Source organism: Crocodylus siamensis, chromosome 1 (assembly GCF_052110815.1).
Source record: "Crocodylus siamensis isolate JL-2025a chromosome 1, ASM5211081v1, whole genome shotgun sequence".
NCBI classification, from domain to species: domain Eukaryota; kingdom Metazoa; phylum Chordata; order Crocodylia; family Crocodylidae; genus Crocodylus; species Crocodylus siamensis.
In genome coordinates this window covers 210,223,464-210,239,572 of record NC_143395.1, presented here as the reverse complement: position 1 = coordinate 210,239,572, position 16,109 = coordinate 210,223,464, and the positions used below count along the sequence as shown (strand labels likewise).

At 49.1% G+C, this 16,109-nt stretch overlaps 1 protein-coding gene across 3 annotated transcripts; it reads left to right on the top strand.

Annotated features, from left to right (window-relative positions):
- Window positions 1–588: 588 nt before the first annotated feature.
- NOP2 (NOP2 nucleolar protein) lies at window positions 589–15,089 on the top strand. Of its 3 annotated transcripts, none has more exons than XM_090054786.1 (17): window positions 589–687; window positions 1,690–1,810; window positions 1,928–1,970; window positions 2,183–2,256; window positions 6,308–6,573; window positions 8,287–8,330; window positions 8,494–8,633; window positions 9,817–10,016; window positions 10,181–10,270; window positions 10,353–10,440; window positions 10,528–10,668; window positions 10,905–11,044; window positions 11,309–11,398; window positions 12,015–12,137; window positions 12,240–12,337; window positions 12,444–12,574; window positions 14,567–15,089. In XM_090054786.1, exons 2-17 carry the CDS (start codon window positions 1,705–1,707, stop codon window positions 14,815–14,817), a joined length of 2,025 nt encoding a protein of 674 aa, XP_089910912.1. In that variant the 5' UTR covers window positions 589–687; window positions 1,690–1,704; the 3' UTR covers window positions 14,818–15,089. The 3 variants fall into 3 exon arrangements, with proteins under 3 accessions (XP_089910912.1, XP_089910895.1, XP_089910903.1); XM_090054769.1 differs by having other exon boundaries at window positions 1,925–1,970; XM_090054777.1 differs by lacking the exon at window positions 589–687 and adding an exon at window positions 764–782 and having other exon boundaries at window positions 1,925–1,970.
- The last annotated feature ends 1,020 nt before the right edge of the window (window positions 15,090–16,109 follow it).

The following is a 16,109-nucleotide window of genomic DNA, read 5'->3' as shown; positions in this document are numbered from 1 at the left end:
CCCTTGTGTAGACAGTGGCTCTTCCCAGTTGGTCTTGCTGGAGTGGTCTACTCTTCTTACCAGGGCCCCCAGCTTGTGAGGGCTCCTCTCCTGCTGCCTGTGGGGTGGCAGCATGCTGGGCTGGCCTACAGCACTACTGTAGAGGCTCGGAGGCACCTTAGGTCCCCTCAAGCAGCTGCTGGCAGGAAGAGTGCGACTCCTCCCTCCCTTCTCCCTGTCCCTCACACTCCCTGCTCCCGTCACGCCTTGGCAAGCGCCCAGTTGCCCGGCCCCACCAGTTGCTGTTAGGCGGCCCTGGGACGCTTTCAATTGGCCCTGGGTGTCCCGGGACAGCTCCGCAGGTCGTGCCTCGAAGCCCGCGGCCTCAGTCACTTCCACCTGCTCTGGCTTCAGCCGGCACCGCGGCCAGCAGCAGTGACGTCAGCTCCGGGGCGAGGCGCGGGAGGTTACTCGCCTGCAACGAGTCACTTAAGCTGCTGTAGGCGGGGCGGGAAGCTTCGCGTTCTCTCTGCTCTGACTGGGCGCCGGGAGGAAGGCTGGCCAATCAGAGAGGAGGAAGCCTGACCAATCAGAAGGGAAAGGAAGAAGGCAAGAGCTTGGCCAATCCAAGGGTGAGGGATTAGCTGAGTGGCCTGAGTTTGCGCAGAAGAAGGGACGTAGCTGGGAGGCCTCCACGTGCGGTGGCTGGTGAGTGTGGAGTCCGGCCCGGCTGGCGGGGGCGGCCGACAGGAGGTTCGGAGCTCTGAGGTCCCAGAGCGGGTTCCAGCCGCCCTGCCTTCGCGGTACCCTAGCTCACCGCTTTACCCGCTGTCGTAGAGCAAGGGCGGGCGGCTATTGGGCTGGAGGTCCCTTAAAAAGTTTCTCCTGAGCTGTTGCGGGCCGAGGGTGCTGACCTGGCAAGGGGGGGGGGGCGCAGATGCACACTCTCTCTCTCCATGGAGGCTGGCAAGGGGGGCAGGGCAATCGGTCCCATGCAGCCCTAGGCCAGTGTGTGTACACACACACTCGCCATGGATACTGGCCCAGGGCCCCACAGGCAGGGTGCACTCAGCTGGGCAGATGGGATGGGGCTGTGGGTGTGCAGGGAGTGGTGTCCAGGAGCATGACTGGCTGGGTCCAGGGCCTAGGGCAGAACCAGAATCTGTTCCCTGTGATGGATGCTGGTTCTACGGCAGAGACGTGCAGGGAGACAGATTGCAACTGTGTCTCAGGCCCATGCCCTCATCCTACTCCAGACTCTGCTCCCTGCCTGCAGCTGCATCCCATCTTTCCTGGCCAAGTGCAGGACAGATGCAGGGACCCTGCAGGGGTCCTGAGCTAGTCTCCATGGAGATTCCACTCTGTACAGCACCCCTAGCAGTGGATGTGGAGTAGAGTGGACTAGCCAGAGCAGGTGGGGAGAGTGAGCTGCCACCACAAGGGCTGCCAGGAAGCCCAGTCCAGCCACACACTCCACAGCCCAGACTGCCCCCACGCCTGAGCCAGGCAGGACAGCGGGACCTGCCATGGTCTGGATAAACTCCTTTGGCGGGCTGGATCTTGACTCCGCCTGTCCTAGAGCCAGGATAGAGGTGGGGAGAGTGTGTTATCCACAGAATGGCTGGAGACTTCGCAAGGAGGTTGAGAGTTGCCTAACACCTTGAGTACCTATGGGCATGTTACTTTACTTTCCTTTGCCTTATTTCACAGAGGAGCAGCAGCACAATGGGGCGCAAACTTGATCCAACACGGAAGGAGAAACGTGGCCCAGGACGCAAAGCCCGTAAACAAAAGGGGGCAGAAGTAGAGTTAGCCAAATTCCTCCCACTAGGTAAGCCCATCTGTTTTGACATCCCCGTCCACCCATCTGAAGTGGAATGTGGACCTATTGTTTGGCCTTTTTCCGCTACTAGGTTCTTAAATTGTTTGTTTGTTTGTTTTCTAGCAGATGACAACATTAAGAAAAAATTATCCAGTCATGGGCGAAAGAGGTAAGTGAGTGCACAGGCCAGTAAGTCTCTTCTCCAGAAGAGACTAAAACCTTTGTGACTTCCAGGGTAGCGATCCAAGTCTGGAAGCCCCACAACAGACTGAGATGATGGGTCAGAGAAATGTGTTGGGAGCTCCGGTAGAAAGGAGTCTATCTGCTTAATTAATGTGGTCTTTTTTTTTTTTTTTTTTTTTTTTTTTGCTGTCACTTCAGAGCTGCAAAGAGACGAACAAGGCCAGGAAAACTCCAAACTGAGAAGGATCTGCTTCTGGTGAAGAAGGCAGGAGGTGAGAAAACATGATTTGGGATGAAGGGAGGAGTGATTGAATAACTTGGATCTTCTCCACAGAGGGTTGGATGTGTTCTGACATCCTTGATTGTGATGGTTCTTGGGGTGTTTTATTGGGCATCTTCTTTCCTTCAATCCTCAGCTCTGAGGGGGAGAGCAGAGAGTCTAGTAGAGCTTGGGGATTGTACTTTCCTTGCTGAATTTTGTCAGGTATTCTGCCTGAGGTAGCTGTAAAAGCTTTGAAGGTGCACAATGGGGTGCCAGACAACACTGTACACTATTCATGGATATATAGCCCTTGTGACTGGGGAAAATAAGGCAATTCACTTATGCCAAGCTATACCAGTCCAGTTTCTTCTTGGGCAAGGATGGCACAGGTTGAGGGATCACAAGAATTATGGGAAAGAGCATCGCTGGCCCTTTCTCCCCTGCCGTTCTCTTTCCACCACCCTGCAACAGAGTTAACTGGAGGCAGCAGAACAAAAATACAAGGAAACTTTTATTTCAGTTTTATCAAGTGTTTTTGCTTTTGTCTTTTAGCTGTTTATTAGCAGACAAGTCCGGTCAGTTTTTATATTAAAAAAGGATTTTGATGGAGGTAGCTTTGTCTCTGTCTTGGCTTTTGCTTGGTCTCACCTATGCACTCTCATCTCAGTAAACAAATGCAAAATAATGTATAAACAGTGCTTGTTAAGTACACTCCTGTCAGTGCCATGGTATTGGCATCCCGAGAACTGACCAGCTTCTTTGAGGGGGGGCTTATAATAGTCAATTTTCAAACAGGAATCAGAAGGTTTAAAAATGAGGGGAGATCAATGCTGTGAGGCTAATGAAACCCTGTTCTCAATGCTTCTATTAATAGCCCTTAAACAGTTGCTTCCCCTTTAATGTTTTCAGGCCAGTTAAAGTATGATTAGTTACAAAATAGACAGTGATTCTGAAAGATGCCACATGATGCATGTATTTAACTGATATGCAGACAGCCAGTGTTTGTTACATGATCATCAGGCAATAATGCTGCATTGGCAATGTGTTCTGCAATTAACATGAATTGTGCACTTACCTGGACAATACAAGTCAAGTACATTGCATAATAAGGTTTTCCTGTTTGGGGTTTTTTTTTTTAATAAAAAAAAAATCCATTCCCTTCATGGAGATGACATTTTAACCCTGTCTGTGCTATTATGGGTAGCTGCAATAGCTGGAATTTAAGTGTACACTTTGTATTGTGTTGAGAAGTCTGTTATCTTGTCAACTTTGAATCAAATTTTAATTTGATAGAATTAGCCCTTAAATTCATCTTGATTAGCCCTGGGTATTGTGAGCATGTTGCTTCAGAACTGGCTCTCTATACAACACAGCCTCAAATTGGCAATTTTTGGTGATTTAATTTCATGGTGTTTAATGTCCAGTATCATTCATCTGATACAAATGGAGTAGGTTTTGGAAACTAGCTCTGCAGGTTGGAGAGGGAAATTCTTGCTAGATCCAAGAATCAGTTAATGAGGAGGATATAGAACTTGCATTTATGTTAGTGGGTCATGGTACCTAAAGTGCAGAACCTTCTGGGTAGGCTACCGACAAGAGGCTTAGAAACAGGTCTACAGCCTAACCTTTTTATTTGATTGCACCTTAAAACATGAGAACAAACATTTATCCTGAGGTCTATCTGGCTGAACCCCACAGCAGTGCAACATAGATTGTCACCTATACTGCCTGGGGAGACTCAGGAGGAGGGTGGCACATAGATTGGCAGCAGGTCTTCTGGAATTCGCAGAGTTCTCCAAATTTCCCTCCAGCCTGTGGAGAATTTCAGTCCCCAGTCTCTTCCCTGTCTCTCCTGCTAGTTTTTCCTCTATCATTGTCTTCTTACCTGTCTATCACTCTAGTTGCTAAGCAACCAGCTGGGTCTGTGTAACCTGGCTGGGGTGGGGGCGGCGGGGGCAGCTGTCTTCCTGTCTTGTTCTAAGCAGACATCTTGTGGCCTGGCGGGGGGGCAAGTCCAGTAGCCCCTTTCACTTCACCAGGTAGTGATGATGCCATTGGTGACATGTAGGGGGTACACGCTGGGTGCACCCCCTATGAAAAGGTACTGCCGACACTGTCACCGGTGCCTGCAAGCAGTCACCGTTCGCCCACCTCCCCACCCCCTTGCTGCTGGCAGCATCTGCAAATGGTTGCCAACCCCTGGTTGGTGCTTGCCAGCCCCTCCCCCCCACCCCACCGCCACCACTGGGAGCTCCCCACTTAACACTGCCACCACCATTGCCATGCCCTCCCCCCCCAGCTGCTGGGGCCACGCATTGTTCATGAATGATGCTTTTCCAATTGGTTGGCTAGCAGCCAACAACTGCTGCCCTTCATTTTGGGCCCCCAAAGGTGATGTCAAAATGTCTATATAAGCTAAGACTGCCCAGGAGGTGGGGCAGAGCATCCATGATGAAGACACGCTGAAACAGCTGCAGCACTCTCTCTCAAGATGCTGAAGTGAGTAGACCTATTTAGATATATAGCTTGCTGTAAAGTGGATATGTGATCAAAGGCTGTCTAGCCACTGTTTGCCCTAAGGTTATTCTTTAATACTTCTATCCTCCAACTTTCCCCAAGCCTCCCATCTCTAACCAATAAAGTTCTTCACTGTACCAAGTGTGGTGGACTTATTGGGAGAATGCCTTTGTGCCCCTTGGTCCAGCAGACTAAGAAAGCTGCTTTTTGTACTTCAGGCTAGAGGAAATACCCCAAGCTTTTGCAGTGGGTCAAGTACCCTACAGGTCTATAAAGCCTGTGTACCTCAAGAGGCACATTGCCACTAGCAGACTGAGACTCTTGAGTGGTGGCAGTGTTACCCCCAGGCTTGTGGGTGTGCTCCAGGAAGGAGGTTGGCTGGATGTGAGGCGCACCTGGAGAGGTACTCAGAGCCTTGAAGGCAAACAGGTGCAGTGAGGTGGGTGGCTCAGCAGAGGAGCACCCCCTACTGGGCCACCACACAGCCCATACCCAATATTTATAGATGGCTGGCTTTAATATTCTAATAAATGACCTCTGATTTGTTTTACTGAAATGTCTTAGTTTCACTGAAACTTTTGGAACTGGACTAAATAAGAATTTTTGTGGACTTGGAAGGTGTCAGTTATTTAGGATTTATATCCTTGGGGAAGAGGGAGGGTTTCTTGTCTCCTTTTTCTTCCCCATTATGGAATGCTGTTTCTGTTTCTTTACGTTACTTTATCTCTGACAGGCTGTTTTTATCTAAGCATTTTAACAAAAATATATCTGTTATAGCAAAATAACTTCTAATACATCCGGTTACATCAATTGCTACTATTATGACTTCAAGATAAAGCTATGATATAGTGTACATGGGTTACTTAAAGGAGATGAAACACAACATACTTTATTTGATAACTAAGTTAATTGTCACATTTGCAAAGCTTCACACTGGTTATTCAGAAACAGGCTTTGGGCCTTCTGCTTAGCAGAATTTCTGCAGCTTGGCCTGTACCCCTTGAAAATGGTCAAGGCTGGCAACAGTGTCCATATTGTGCCAGGGACAGAACCAACAGGCATTGAAATGCAGTCTGACTCAGAGCTGGCAACAGTAGCAAATCTCACCATTTGCCATTGCAAGTGTAAAGACTCGTGTTTGGTTTGCCTTCACTAGTAAAAACAGGGTGATTCAACCTTTTTTTGGTTGTTTGTTTGTTTGTTTTTAAAAAGCCTTCTCTATGAGAGAGATGAGGGCCATCACTGAGCCACTTGTGAAAGACATTCTAATGTGACAGTGGAGGGATTGCAGCATGAGAATCATTCAGAAACACCTGAGAAGCATCAGCACAGATCAATATAGCTGTAAAATGTTTTTAATTCTTCTGTGTTTTCTGGGATGGGGCAGGGTCATCCCCATTTTACAGAGGAAACCAGATGACAGAGAAGTAGTTTGCCTGCACAGCTGCAGCTTGGAATTAGAATGCATTCCATCCCATTCTGTACTGAACAATACAATTGGTTTTGAACCTGCTTACTGATCATCAGTTGTCTTCTGCCCACAGCTGCTGAGCAGCCATCACCACAGAAGAGGAAAGACCCCACAGGATTAAAGGAAAAAAGTTTCCATTGCCACCACCAGCCTGGCTTCAGCGATAATAATTCAGGATGGCTGACTCCTGTGGCTAAGCATGCAAAGTTTGAGGAGAAAGAAGAGGATCATAAGGAGCTCAGTGACAGCGAGGGGGATGAGGACTCTTGGGAGAATGAGGACAATGGAAGCAATGAGCTAGTAGATGATTATGGTGCCTCATCCTCTGAGGAAGAGGAGGTAGGAGCCTCTGACCTATGTGGCACAATAGTTTCATAGTTCATACCTTCTAGGGTCAGAAGGGACCTGAGCAGATCATCTAGTCCAACCCCCTGCCATGGCAGGAAAGAATACTGGGGTCAGACACCTTCAGATGAGCAAGATGTTCATCTAACCTCCTCTTAAACACCCCCAGGGTAGGAGCCTGCACCACTTTTCTTGGAAAAGCCCTGACCGTGAAGTAGCGCCTCCTGATATCTAACCTAAACCTACCCTCTGCCAGCTTGTGACCATTATTCCTGGCCACTCCTGACCGTGCTCGGGGGAACAGGGACTCCCCCAGTGCCTGCTGATCCCCCCCTGACTAGTTTTATAACAGGTCACTAGATCCCCCCTCAGCCTTCTCTTGTGGAGGCTGAACAGGTTCAGGTCCCATAGCCTCTCCTCATAGGGCCTGCCCTGCTGTCCCCTGATCATACGAGTGGACCCTCTCCATGCTGTTGACATCCCTCTTGAAGTGCGGTGCCCAGAACTGGACGCAGTACTCCAACTGTGGCCTGACCAGTGCTGCATAGAGGGGGAGGATCACCTCTTTGGACCTGCTTGAGATGCATCCGTGGATGCATGACAAGGTGCGGTTGGCCTTCCTAACTGCCTCCCCACACTGCCGGCCCATGTTCATCTTGGAGTCAATGATGACCCCAAGATCCTTTTCCGTCTCCGTGCTGACAAGAGGGGAGTTCCCTAACCTGTAGGTATGGTGCCAGTTGTTCCTCCCGAGGTGCATCACCTTGCGCTTGTCTGTGTTGAAACCCATCCTATTCTTGTCCACCCACCCTTGTAACCTGTCTAGGTCTGATTGTAGCCTGTTGCATCCTTCCAGTGTGCCCACGTCCCCCCACATCTTAGTGTCATCAGCAAAGTTGAACAGGGTGCTACTTACCCCCTTGTCCAAATCAGTGATGAAGGAGTTGAACAGTGCGGGCCCGAGGACCAAGCCCTGGGGGGACCCCACTGCCCACATCCTTCCAGGTTGAGAAGGACCCATCCACCACCACGCTCTGGGTGCGGCCCTCCAGCCAGTGGGCGACCCATTTGACTGTGTGGGTGTCTACACCACAGCCCCCCAGTTTCTTAATGAGAACAGGGTGAGAGACAGTGTCAAAAGCCTTCTGGAAGTCCAGGAAGACTATATCCACTGCTACCCCTGCATCTAATGATCTGGTGATCTGATCATAAAAGGCCACCAGGTTGGTCTGACAGGACCTGCCACTGATGAACCCATGTTGGTTGCCCCTAAGCATGTAGTCCCCTGCTGGCCCCTCCTGGATGTGTGCCAGCATAATTTTCTCCAACAGCTTGCCTAGGATCGAGGTAAGACTAACCGGCCTATCGTTTCCCGGGTCCTCCTTCCTGCCTTTTTTGAAGATGGGGACCACGTTGGCCCTCTTCCAGTCCTCCGGTACAATGAGTAGATGGACTTCCCCAGTGGGGAGTGGTGTGGGATTTGTGCCCAATTGCGCTTCTGTGGAGATGGAAGTGGTTGTGGGGCTTACAAAGGGTGAGATATCCCCTTGAGGGGGAAACCTCAAGAGAAAAGAATGTTCCTGACAGTACTTTCTCCTGCCTTTACCTGCTGATCTGTGTACCCACCTGAATGGAGTGAGTGTTATGGGAATGGCAGGGACTAGGCCCATGGGTTCTCATTAATCTCCCCTCTCTCTCCATGTTCAGCTGTTGCCCATTGAACAAGCTGCCCGAAAGGACAAGTCTGACAGGTGAGGATTCAAGCTGCTGGAAGCCGGTCGAGGGTCTCCTGGATTGTGGCAATAGAGGGGTTGGTGGTGGCCATCTATTCACACTACTTCACTAGGGCTGTGAGTTGTGGAGCTTCCTGAGTTTGCCTTGCTTTTGCACATGAACACTTTCTCTTTTTTTCAGTGAGGATGATAGTGAAGATGAAGAGCAGAGAAGCAGACCAAGCTTGGGACAGAAGGAAGAGGAGGACACGGACCTGCAGCTCAATGTGGATATAGATGAGCAGTTCATGTTGCCCAGCAGTGAGGAGATTCAGAAAGAAAATATCCTTTCTTTTACTACGTTTGTGGCTTGTGAGCCACCTGCATCTAGCAAGAGCATACACTCTTAGACCTGCATGTTGTGAAGTATGGGTGTTATGCTCTTGGTTTAGTGTTCCTGAGAAACTACAATAATGTACCACAGAAACCCAAAACCCTTCTGCCTGGATTGGGTCATGCTTCAGCTTAATGGAGCAGGAGCATTTGTTGCACCATATATTAAAGCAGTTGTGTGTTAGATAGCTGAAACCCTCAGAATCCTAGTAGTGTAGGGTTGACAGGGACCTCAAGTGGTCATTAGTTTAGCCCCAACTCTCTGCACTAGCTTGGGATCAGTATATCTTGCTTTTCCTTGACAGGTGTTTGTCTTACTTGTCCTTAAAATCTACTGTGTAACTCTGCAGCAGTAGAGCAAAAAACTTTTTAAATCTCAAGGCAACCCTCAAAACATACCAGCTCTTTGTTTTCACTGTTTTGACTAGAGAACAGTAATAGAGGAATTCTTCTGTGGTAAGGAACTCAGAAAAATCAAAACCAGGGCAGAAGGTTTTTAACACTTATGAAATTCTATTTCAAATCTCTGCGTTTATTTTATGAATCATGTTTGCAGACCTAACAGAGAGGACATGGCATGGCACTCCAGCAACCTTAAAAGGATCTCAAGGCATCCTGGGGTGCTTTGGCACCATGGTTGAGAATCACTTGTCTACAGCATCCCCAGGCAGCTTGTTCCAGTGCGGTGTCACCTTTGCAGTTCCCAAACTTTAGTAATCTAACTGAATCGTGCTGATTTTGCTGCCCCCTCCCCTAGGCCACTGTCAAGTAGACATAGAGAACAATGAATTGCCGTCCTCCCTAATCTTTGACCTACCTATTGGATGACTATCATCATGAGGGTGGGTGGGTGTGTCTGTCCATCTTTTTTTTTTTTAGACTAAATAAACCCATCTTCTTAATCCTTTCCTAAGTCATGGTTTCTCAATCTCTTACTATTCCCATTATTCTCATTGGGATTCTCTCCAGCTGGCCTGCGTCTTCATGAAAGTGTGAGACCCAGAGCTTGATGGAGATGCCCCAGCTGAGGCTTCCTCAGTGCAGGTGCTCTGGTGCATGGCAGGAGTTGAGCAGTAAAGCTCATTTGCAATCGGCGCTCAGGCTTTTGCTCTTATTCCTTGACTCTTCTCACCTGTTGAACCACCTGATCTGCATGTCATTCATCAACGCATCAAGGACAACATGGAAGTGCTGAAGGACTTCCGGAACAAGCGGGAAGAGGGGCGTGCACGGCAAGAATACCTTGTGCTCCTTCGCCAGGACCTTGTTGCTTACTACTCCTACAGTGATTTTTTGCTTGAGAAGTTAATGGAGATCTTCCCCCTCCCTGAGGTATTGTGCTTTTCCCTGGCCCTGCCTTGCTAGACCTAGTTATGGGTCTGGATTTGTCCAGCCTTCCTCCATACTGACCAGTATTCACCCATTTGCCTCCCCTCTTCGTTGGTATGGGGGTGCCCTGTTGCTTTCTCAGTCGTTCTCTTCCTTCTCTCGTCCAGCTGGTCAACTTCTTGGAAGCCAACGAGGTTCCTCGCCCCATGACCATTCGGACCAACACCCTAAAGACACGGCGACGGGACCTGGCACAGGTAAGTGAAGCTCTGTGGCTCTTCAACCCCTGCCCTCTCCCCATTGTGAAACTGAGGTCTCACTGTTGTTCTTGTCTGTCAGGCTTTGATCAATCGTGGAGTGAATCTTGACCCCCTGGGGAAGTGGTCGAAAACTGGGCTTGTTATCTATGACTCCTCTGTGCCCATTGGTGAGAAACTTTCCCTTCTGTCCCAGGGCTGAGCCACTGGACTAGGAGCTCCTCAGTTTCTCATGGCTCTATTATTGTGCCCCCTAGGTGCCACCCCAGAGTACTTGGCTGGACACTATATGCTGCAGGGAGCTTCTAGCTTCCTCCCCATCATGGCTTTGGCTCCTCAAGAGAATGAGCGCATTCTGGACATGTGCTGCGCCCCTGGAGGCAAGACCAGCTACATAGGTACCGGATTGGAGAGAGGGGTTGCTGGGTATGGGCATGGGGATCAGGGTGGTGAAGCTCAGGAGGAAGGTGTGTGTGTGGGAGGGGAGTCCCTTTTGGGACTTCTTGCAGGGAAGGATACTGGGGAGGCAGGCAGGAACGTTGTGGGGGGAAGGGGGCAAGGAATTCTGGTCCATGACAATGGAGAGTGTTACAGATGGTCTGGGTCCTGATGTGACACCTCTGCCCTCTGGCAGCTCAGCTGATGAAGAACACAGGTGTGATCTTGGCCAATGACAGCAGTGCTGAGCGACTGCGCAGTGTGGTGGGGAACCTGCACCGCCTAGGCGTCACCAACACTGTTGTGAGCAACTGTGACGGGCGCCAGTTCCCCAAGGTAGGATGATGGCACAGCAAGCTCCTGCACATCTTGTCAGTTGCAAGGCTTCTGTGGATTCTGCTTTGCTCTCCTTGGCTGGGTCATGTCCTATCACACGTGTTCACTACAGTCTGTATGGAGCCAAGCTGTAAGAAAAACATACACATGGGCTGGGGGACTAGGCAGCATGGAATGACTCTGCCTGTCTTGTCTGGGTACCATATTGCTCTAGCTCAGCTTCACATGGATGGGGCTTCTCAGAATGTCTCTTTCTGCCCTTAGTTGATGGGAGGGTTTGATCGAGTCTTGCTTGATGCTCCCTGCAGTGGCACAGGTGTGATCTCTAAGGACCCTGCTGTCAAAACCAATAAGGTGAGTAACCTTCCCTGCTCTTCGCTGAAGGGTCCTCTTTAGCTGTGCTACTGCCTCATGCCACCAAACTTCTGGCTTCCCATTGCTGCTAGTAGCTAAAATCAGCAGCAGGTGGTGGCAAGGGTAAGGGGCACAGAGCGGGGAGGGCTGGGATGATTTAGTTCACTTATGTGGTTACAGACTCAGGCAGATGTAGGTTAGATTGTAAGCCCTGCTGTACACTCTCATAGCAGCAGCTGCTCCCCCCCCCCCTTCTTACATAGACTAAAGTGCATGTTTGTCCACATCTTGAGAGAGACTTTTGTCCACTGGTTCACTGAAGGGGGTGGTTCTGGATTGTTTTGCCCCTACATCAAGATGCTTGGAACAGAGAGAAATAAATCTGAGGAATGAGTCCCTCCTTTTGCCTTCCCACCCTGTACATGGGTGTGTCCCTTTCCTTCCTCTCCCTTTGTTGGATCAGGGGAGGGGATGGAGCCTGAGAAACTAATCCAGGTCCCATTACTTCCCCCCCACCCCCCTTTGTGCTTCTCACTCTTTTATCATGGGTCTATTTGCAGCAGAGAGTGGGGTGAGCTCTGCATCTTTCACATTCTAACCCATTTGTCTCCCTCAGGATGAGAAGGATGTCTTGCGCTGTGCTCACCTGCAGAAAGAGTTGATCCTCAGTGCTATTGATTCGGTCAATGCTGCCTCGGAGACAGGGGGCTACATTGTGTACTGCACCTGCTCCATCATGGTAAGTGCCCTTGGGGCTCCAGGTGACTGGCCCCAACACTAAGGGAGCACTTAAGAATTGGTTGGTCAGTCAGTCTCAGACTTCAATGTCGGTCTCTGGCAGGTGGAAGAGAATGAGTGGGTAGTGGATTACGCCCTGAAGAAACGCAATGTTCGTCTGGTACCCACGGGCTTGGACTTTGGCCAGGAAGGATTTAGCAGGTGTGTGACGTGTCAGGCCTCTGATACGGCAGCTCGCACTCTCACTCTCCTCACTAGGGAGGAAATTTTCGCATTTTCTTCTTTATCTTCCCCCTTTCTATCCCAGATTCAAGGACCGTCGCTTCCACCCATCCCTCAAATCTACACGGCGTTTCTACCCCCACACCCACAACATGGATGGGTTCTTCATTGCCAAGCTCAAGAAGTTCTCCAATGCCATTCCCAAAGTGCAGAAAGGTAACTGAATTACAGAGCTCTGCCCTGCTCACTTACAGAACTGGCTGGGATGGGAGTAGCAGAGAGATCCCAGCAAAACAATGCTGATGCTAGCTGCAGTATATCCTGCCGTCTTAATGGAATCATGGAAAAATTGGGCTGAAAGAGCTATCAGGAAGCCATCTAGTCCAGCCTCTGTTTAAGGCAGGGTCATCCCTCACTAAATTATCCCAGCCAATTGTCTATCTGAATTGCACTTACATTTCCAATAACAAAAATTCCACTCCCCTTCCAGGCAGTCTTTCCCAGTGTGTTCCTACTTTGAATTGGAGAATCCATAATTTTCAACTGCTTGTTGTTTCAGCCCATTACTTTTTGATCTGGTCCCTGATGGACATAGCAAACAATCATTTACTATCCTCTTCTGTAATAACCCTTTTTGTATGCAAAGATCTATCAAATCGCTTCTCAGTCTTCTCTTCTTCTGATTTAAATAACTCTAGTTCTTCCAACCATTTCTTGTAAATCATGGTTCCCAGGTCTCTCATCACTTTGGTGGTTTCTTGCTGAACTGTTTCTAATTTGTCTTAATCTTTCTTGAACTGTGGTGCCCAGAACTGGCAGGTGAGGCCTCATATGTTAGTAAGTGGAAGCATCAGCAGAAGTGTTCTAAGGAAGTAATGGAAGTGATGCATCCCAGTATGGTGTTAATTTTTTGATCTAACAGTGTAACATTCAGCTTGTCCACCACAAACCAATTTTTAAGTGCAGAATTTTATCCTATTAGTTCAGACTTATTTCCAGTTTATCAGAGTTTTTTGGAATCCTAATCCTGTTTTACTTGGTCTCAGCTACAGATTTACTACCAAGTGTGCATTCAGTTCCGTTCTCCAAGTCATTTAATGAAAATGAGCAGTACCAGACCCAGGGCAGAGCCACGTGGATACTTCTCAATGCTTCCTCTCAGTTAGACATTGACATACTTGTCTTGAAGCATAATCATCCAATCAGTTTTGAGCTCATCTTACCATAGTTTAGTGTTGGAAGCCTTGCCTGAGTGAAATTTTGGATGGGGTTGAACAGTGGTTATGATACAAAGTCTGTCACCTTAGCATATAGTGGAGTTTGGTTAGTTCAGCATGGTTTGGACCTTGTACAGACATTCATTTTCTCTTGGGAGAGTTGCTGGTCTCCTAAGAGAAACCATGAGTGGTATACCATGTTCGGGCTTTTTCTCCCAGAGTACAAATGTCTGCTCCAGAGGAAACAACCTGGAAATAACCAGAGTTAAATCGCTCCCAGGGGAGAGTCCCCTGAGAGACCAAAAATCTGTGCATGCTGTGGCATGCTCTAGCAAACCCACTCCCAGCCAGTCCCAGAGAGGCAGTGTGTTGCTCCCTGGACTCTGGTGCTCCAGCAGGGGCACCCCACATTGTATTGCAGGGAAACAGGCTGACCAGGGGCAGCCTTGGTCAGCCAATCAGGGCTGCTCTATGCCCTGCTGCTATCTGTTGCCATGCAGACCAAGGAAGTCTGCAGAGCACATTGAGAAGGGTCCCCCCTTCCATGTCTGCATAGTGTCAGCACTGCATGCTCTTCACTCTTCAGGGCCTCAGCATTCAAATGTCTGTACAAGTGGATCTGGGTAAGGGGAGTTTCTCTACTAGGAGAACAAACCTGGGAGAATTCTTCCAGATAATTAGGATGTATCTACACCTTTCTCTTGAATGGATGTGTTTCTCTTGACAGCCAGGTTGGCTGTTCCTTTGTTATCTTGTTATCCTTTAAGTGCTTAGAAATAGGTTCTCTGGCAGGCTTCAGTGTTTTTCTAGGTATCAAAGGTGTAGGGAATTGGAGTAGCCAATTTAAGTCTTCTTTCATTTCCCCCCCCCCCCCCGTTATCTATGAATTTTTACACACACAACTTCCCGTAGTTCCGCAATTACCTCAGCCAGTTGCTTGAATACTCCTGGATAAGTCTCATGAAGTGTTTTGACTCTCTTCTGCTTGTAGATGAGGAACCTGCCATAGAACCTGCAAGCCAGGAGCCTGCTCCTGAGCCAACTTCAGAGCCACAGTCTAAACGGAGAAAGCTTGAGAGATCAAAAGTTGCTAAGGGAAAGAAGATGCAACGGCCTGCCTCAAAGGGAAGCTCCTTACAGAAGCTGGGCAGAGCCTCAAAGTCTGCCCGGCCCTCCCCCCGGACACTGGGGACTCGGCCAAATTCTAGGAAGAAGCACAAAATGCATCAGAGTGGACAGTGATAAGGTGCCTTGCTGGACATCAGTACTGGGTTTGCTTAGACTATTAGGTGGAGTGCTCACCTTGGAGGGGAAAGGTCAGGGACTGCCCTGGTTCTACCCACATTGGGTGCTTTTCCCATGTTGTGCCGGTCTGGAATAATTGTTGTCACTGTTTAAGGAGCTGGGGCAATCTCCTGTCTCTGGTGTTGTGATCTGCTCTTCAGCCTACACTTCTCTGGGCATCTGGAATGGTCATTCCTGCCTCATTAAAGATTTTATGCCTTGTGGAAGTATACAGTAGCAAAGTATGTGCACCTTCATATGCAAAGAGAAACCATTTCCACTTTGAATCAGAGACTTGGAGTGAGCAGGTGACCTTCTGCTTAGTGGTTAAAAGCTCTTTGTGGAGGGAAAGGAGAGGGCCAGGGCAGCAGGAGTTCTGGGTCCAGGCCCTGCTCCAGTGGCTGCTCAGAAACATTATAGAAGGTAGATGTTAGAGCAGCATCTGGGATCTAAGGTTCCTCTTTGGGTTGGCCTGGGCCTTGAGGCTGAAGTAACTTATATTTCTGAACTAATGGATGCAAACTAGAACCAATATAAACAGAAATGACCTCCTGGTTACAAAGGGTGGTGTTCTTGGTGAGGACAGTGCTGAGAGATGTGTACTCTAGTTTTCTGGCAGAGGAAGTATTTAAATCCAGGTCTCGTACATGGTTGTGGGGGTACTCCTGGCAAATGGACTGTTGATTGGTGACATGCTACGGCTGCCTGTGGGAGCTCCCCACTTGCTGCCACCACACTCCCACCACCAACAGTGCTGCTGCTGCTGCCTGCAGGAGCTTGCCATGCCACACCAGCCTCTGGGGGCACATGGCATTCATGTGCTGGGGGAAAGCACCTTATTCCTGGAGAGGTTTCAGGGTCACATAAGGGTCTCCTCTCTGCATCTGAAACTTGGGCACTGCTTCTTGATGCAGCTGGTGAACACTGCTGTGAGGAAGGCTGACCAGAACCATTAACAAATGACAGAGTGGAAATATACACCCTAATTTCAATATACAGTTGTGCAAAATCTTTCCTCTGGGATTGATAAGTGGCCACTTTGGCCAAGGCTTGAAGGAGTTTAGCAAGAGAAGCCTGAGCCATTAGGGCCATGAAGATGGATGGGGAGAGCATAAATAAAGTTGCAAGAAAAAGTGCAGTTGGAATCTTCACTAAAAGGTCAGGGGTTATGGAAAAGGGGCAGCAACCTGGCATGCTGGGAATCTTTTTGTGTTGGGTTTTCCTCTTGCTCTCTAGAACCCCTTTGCATT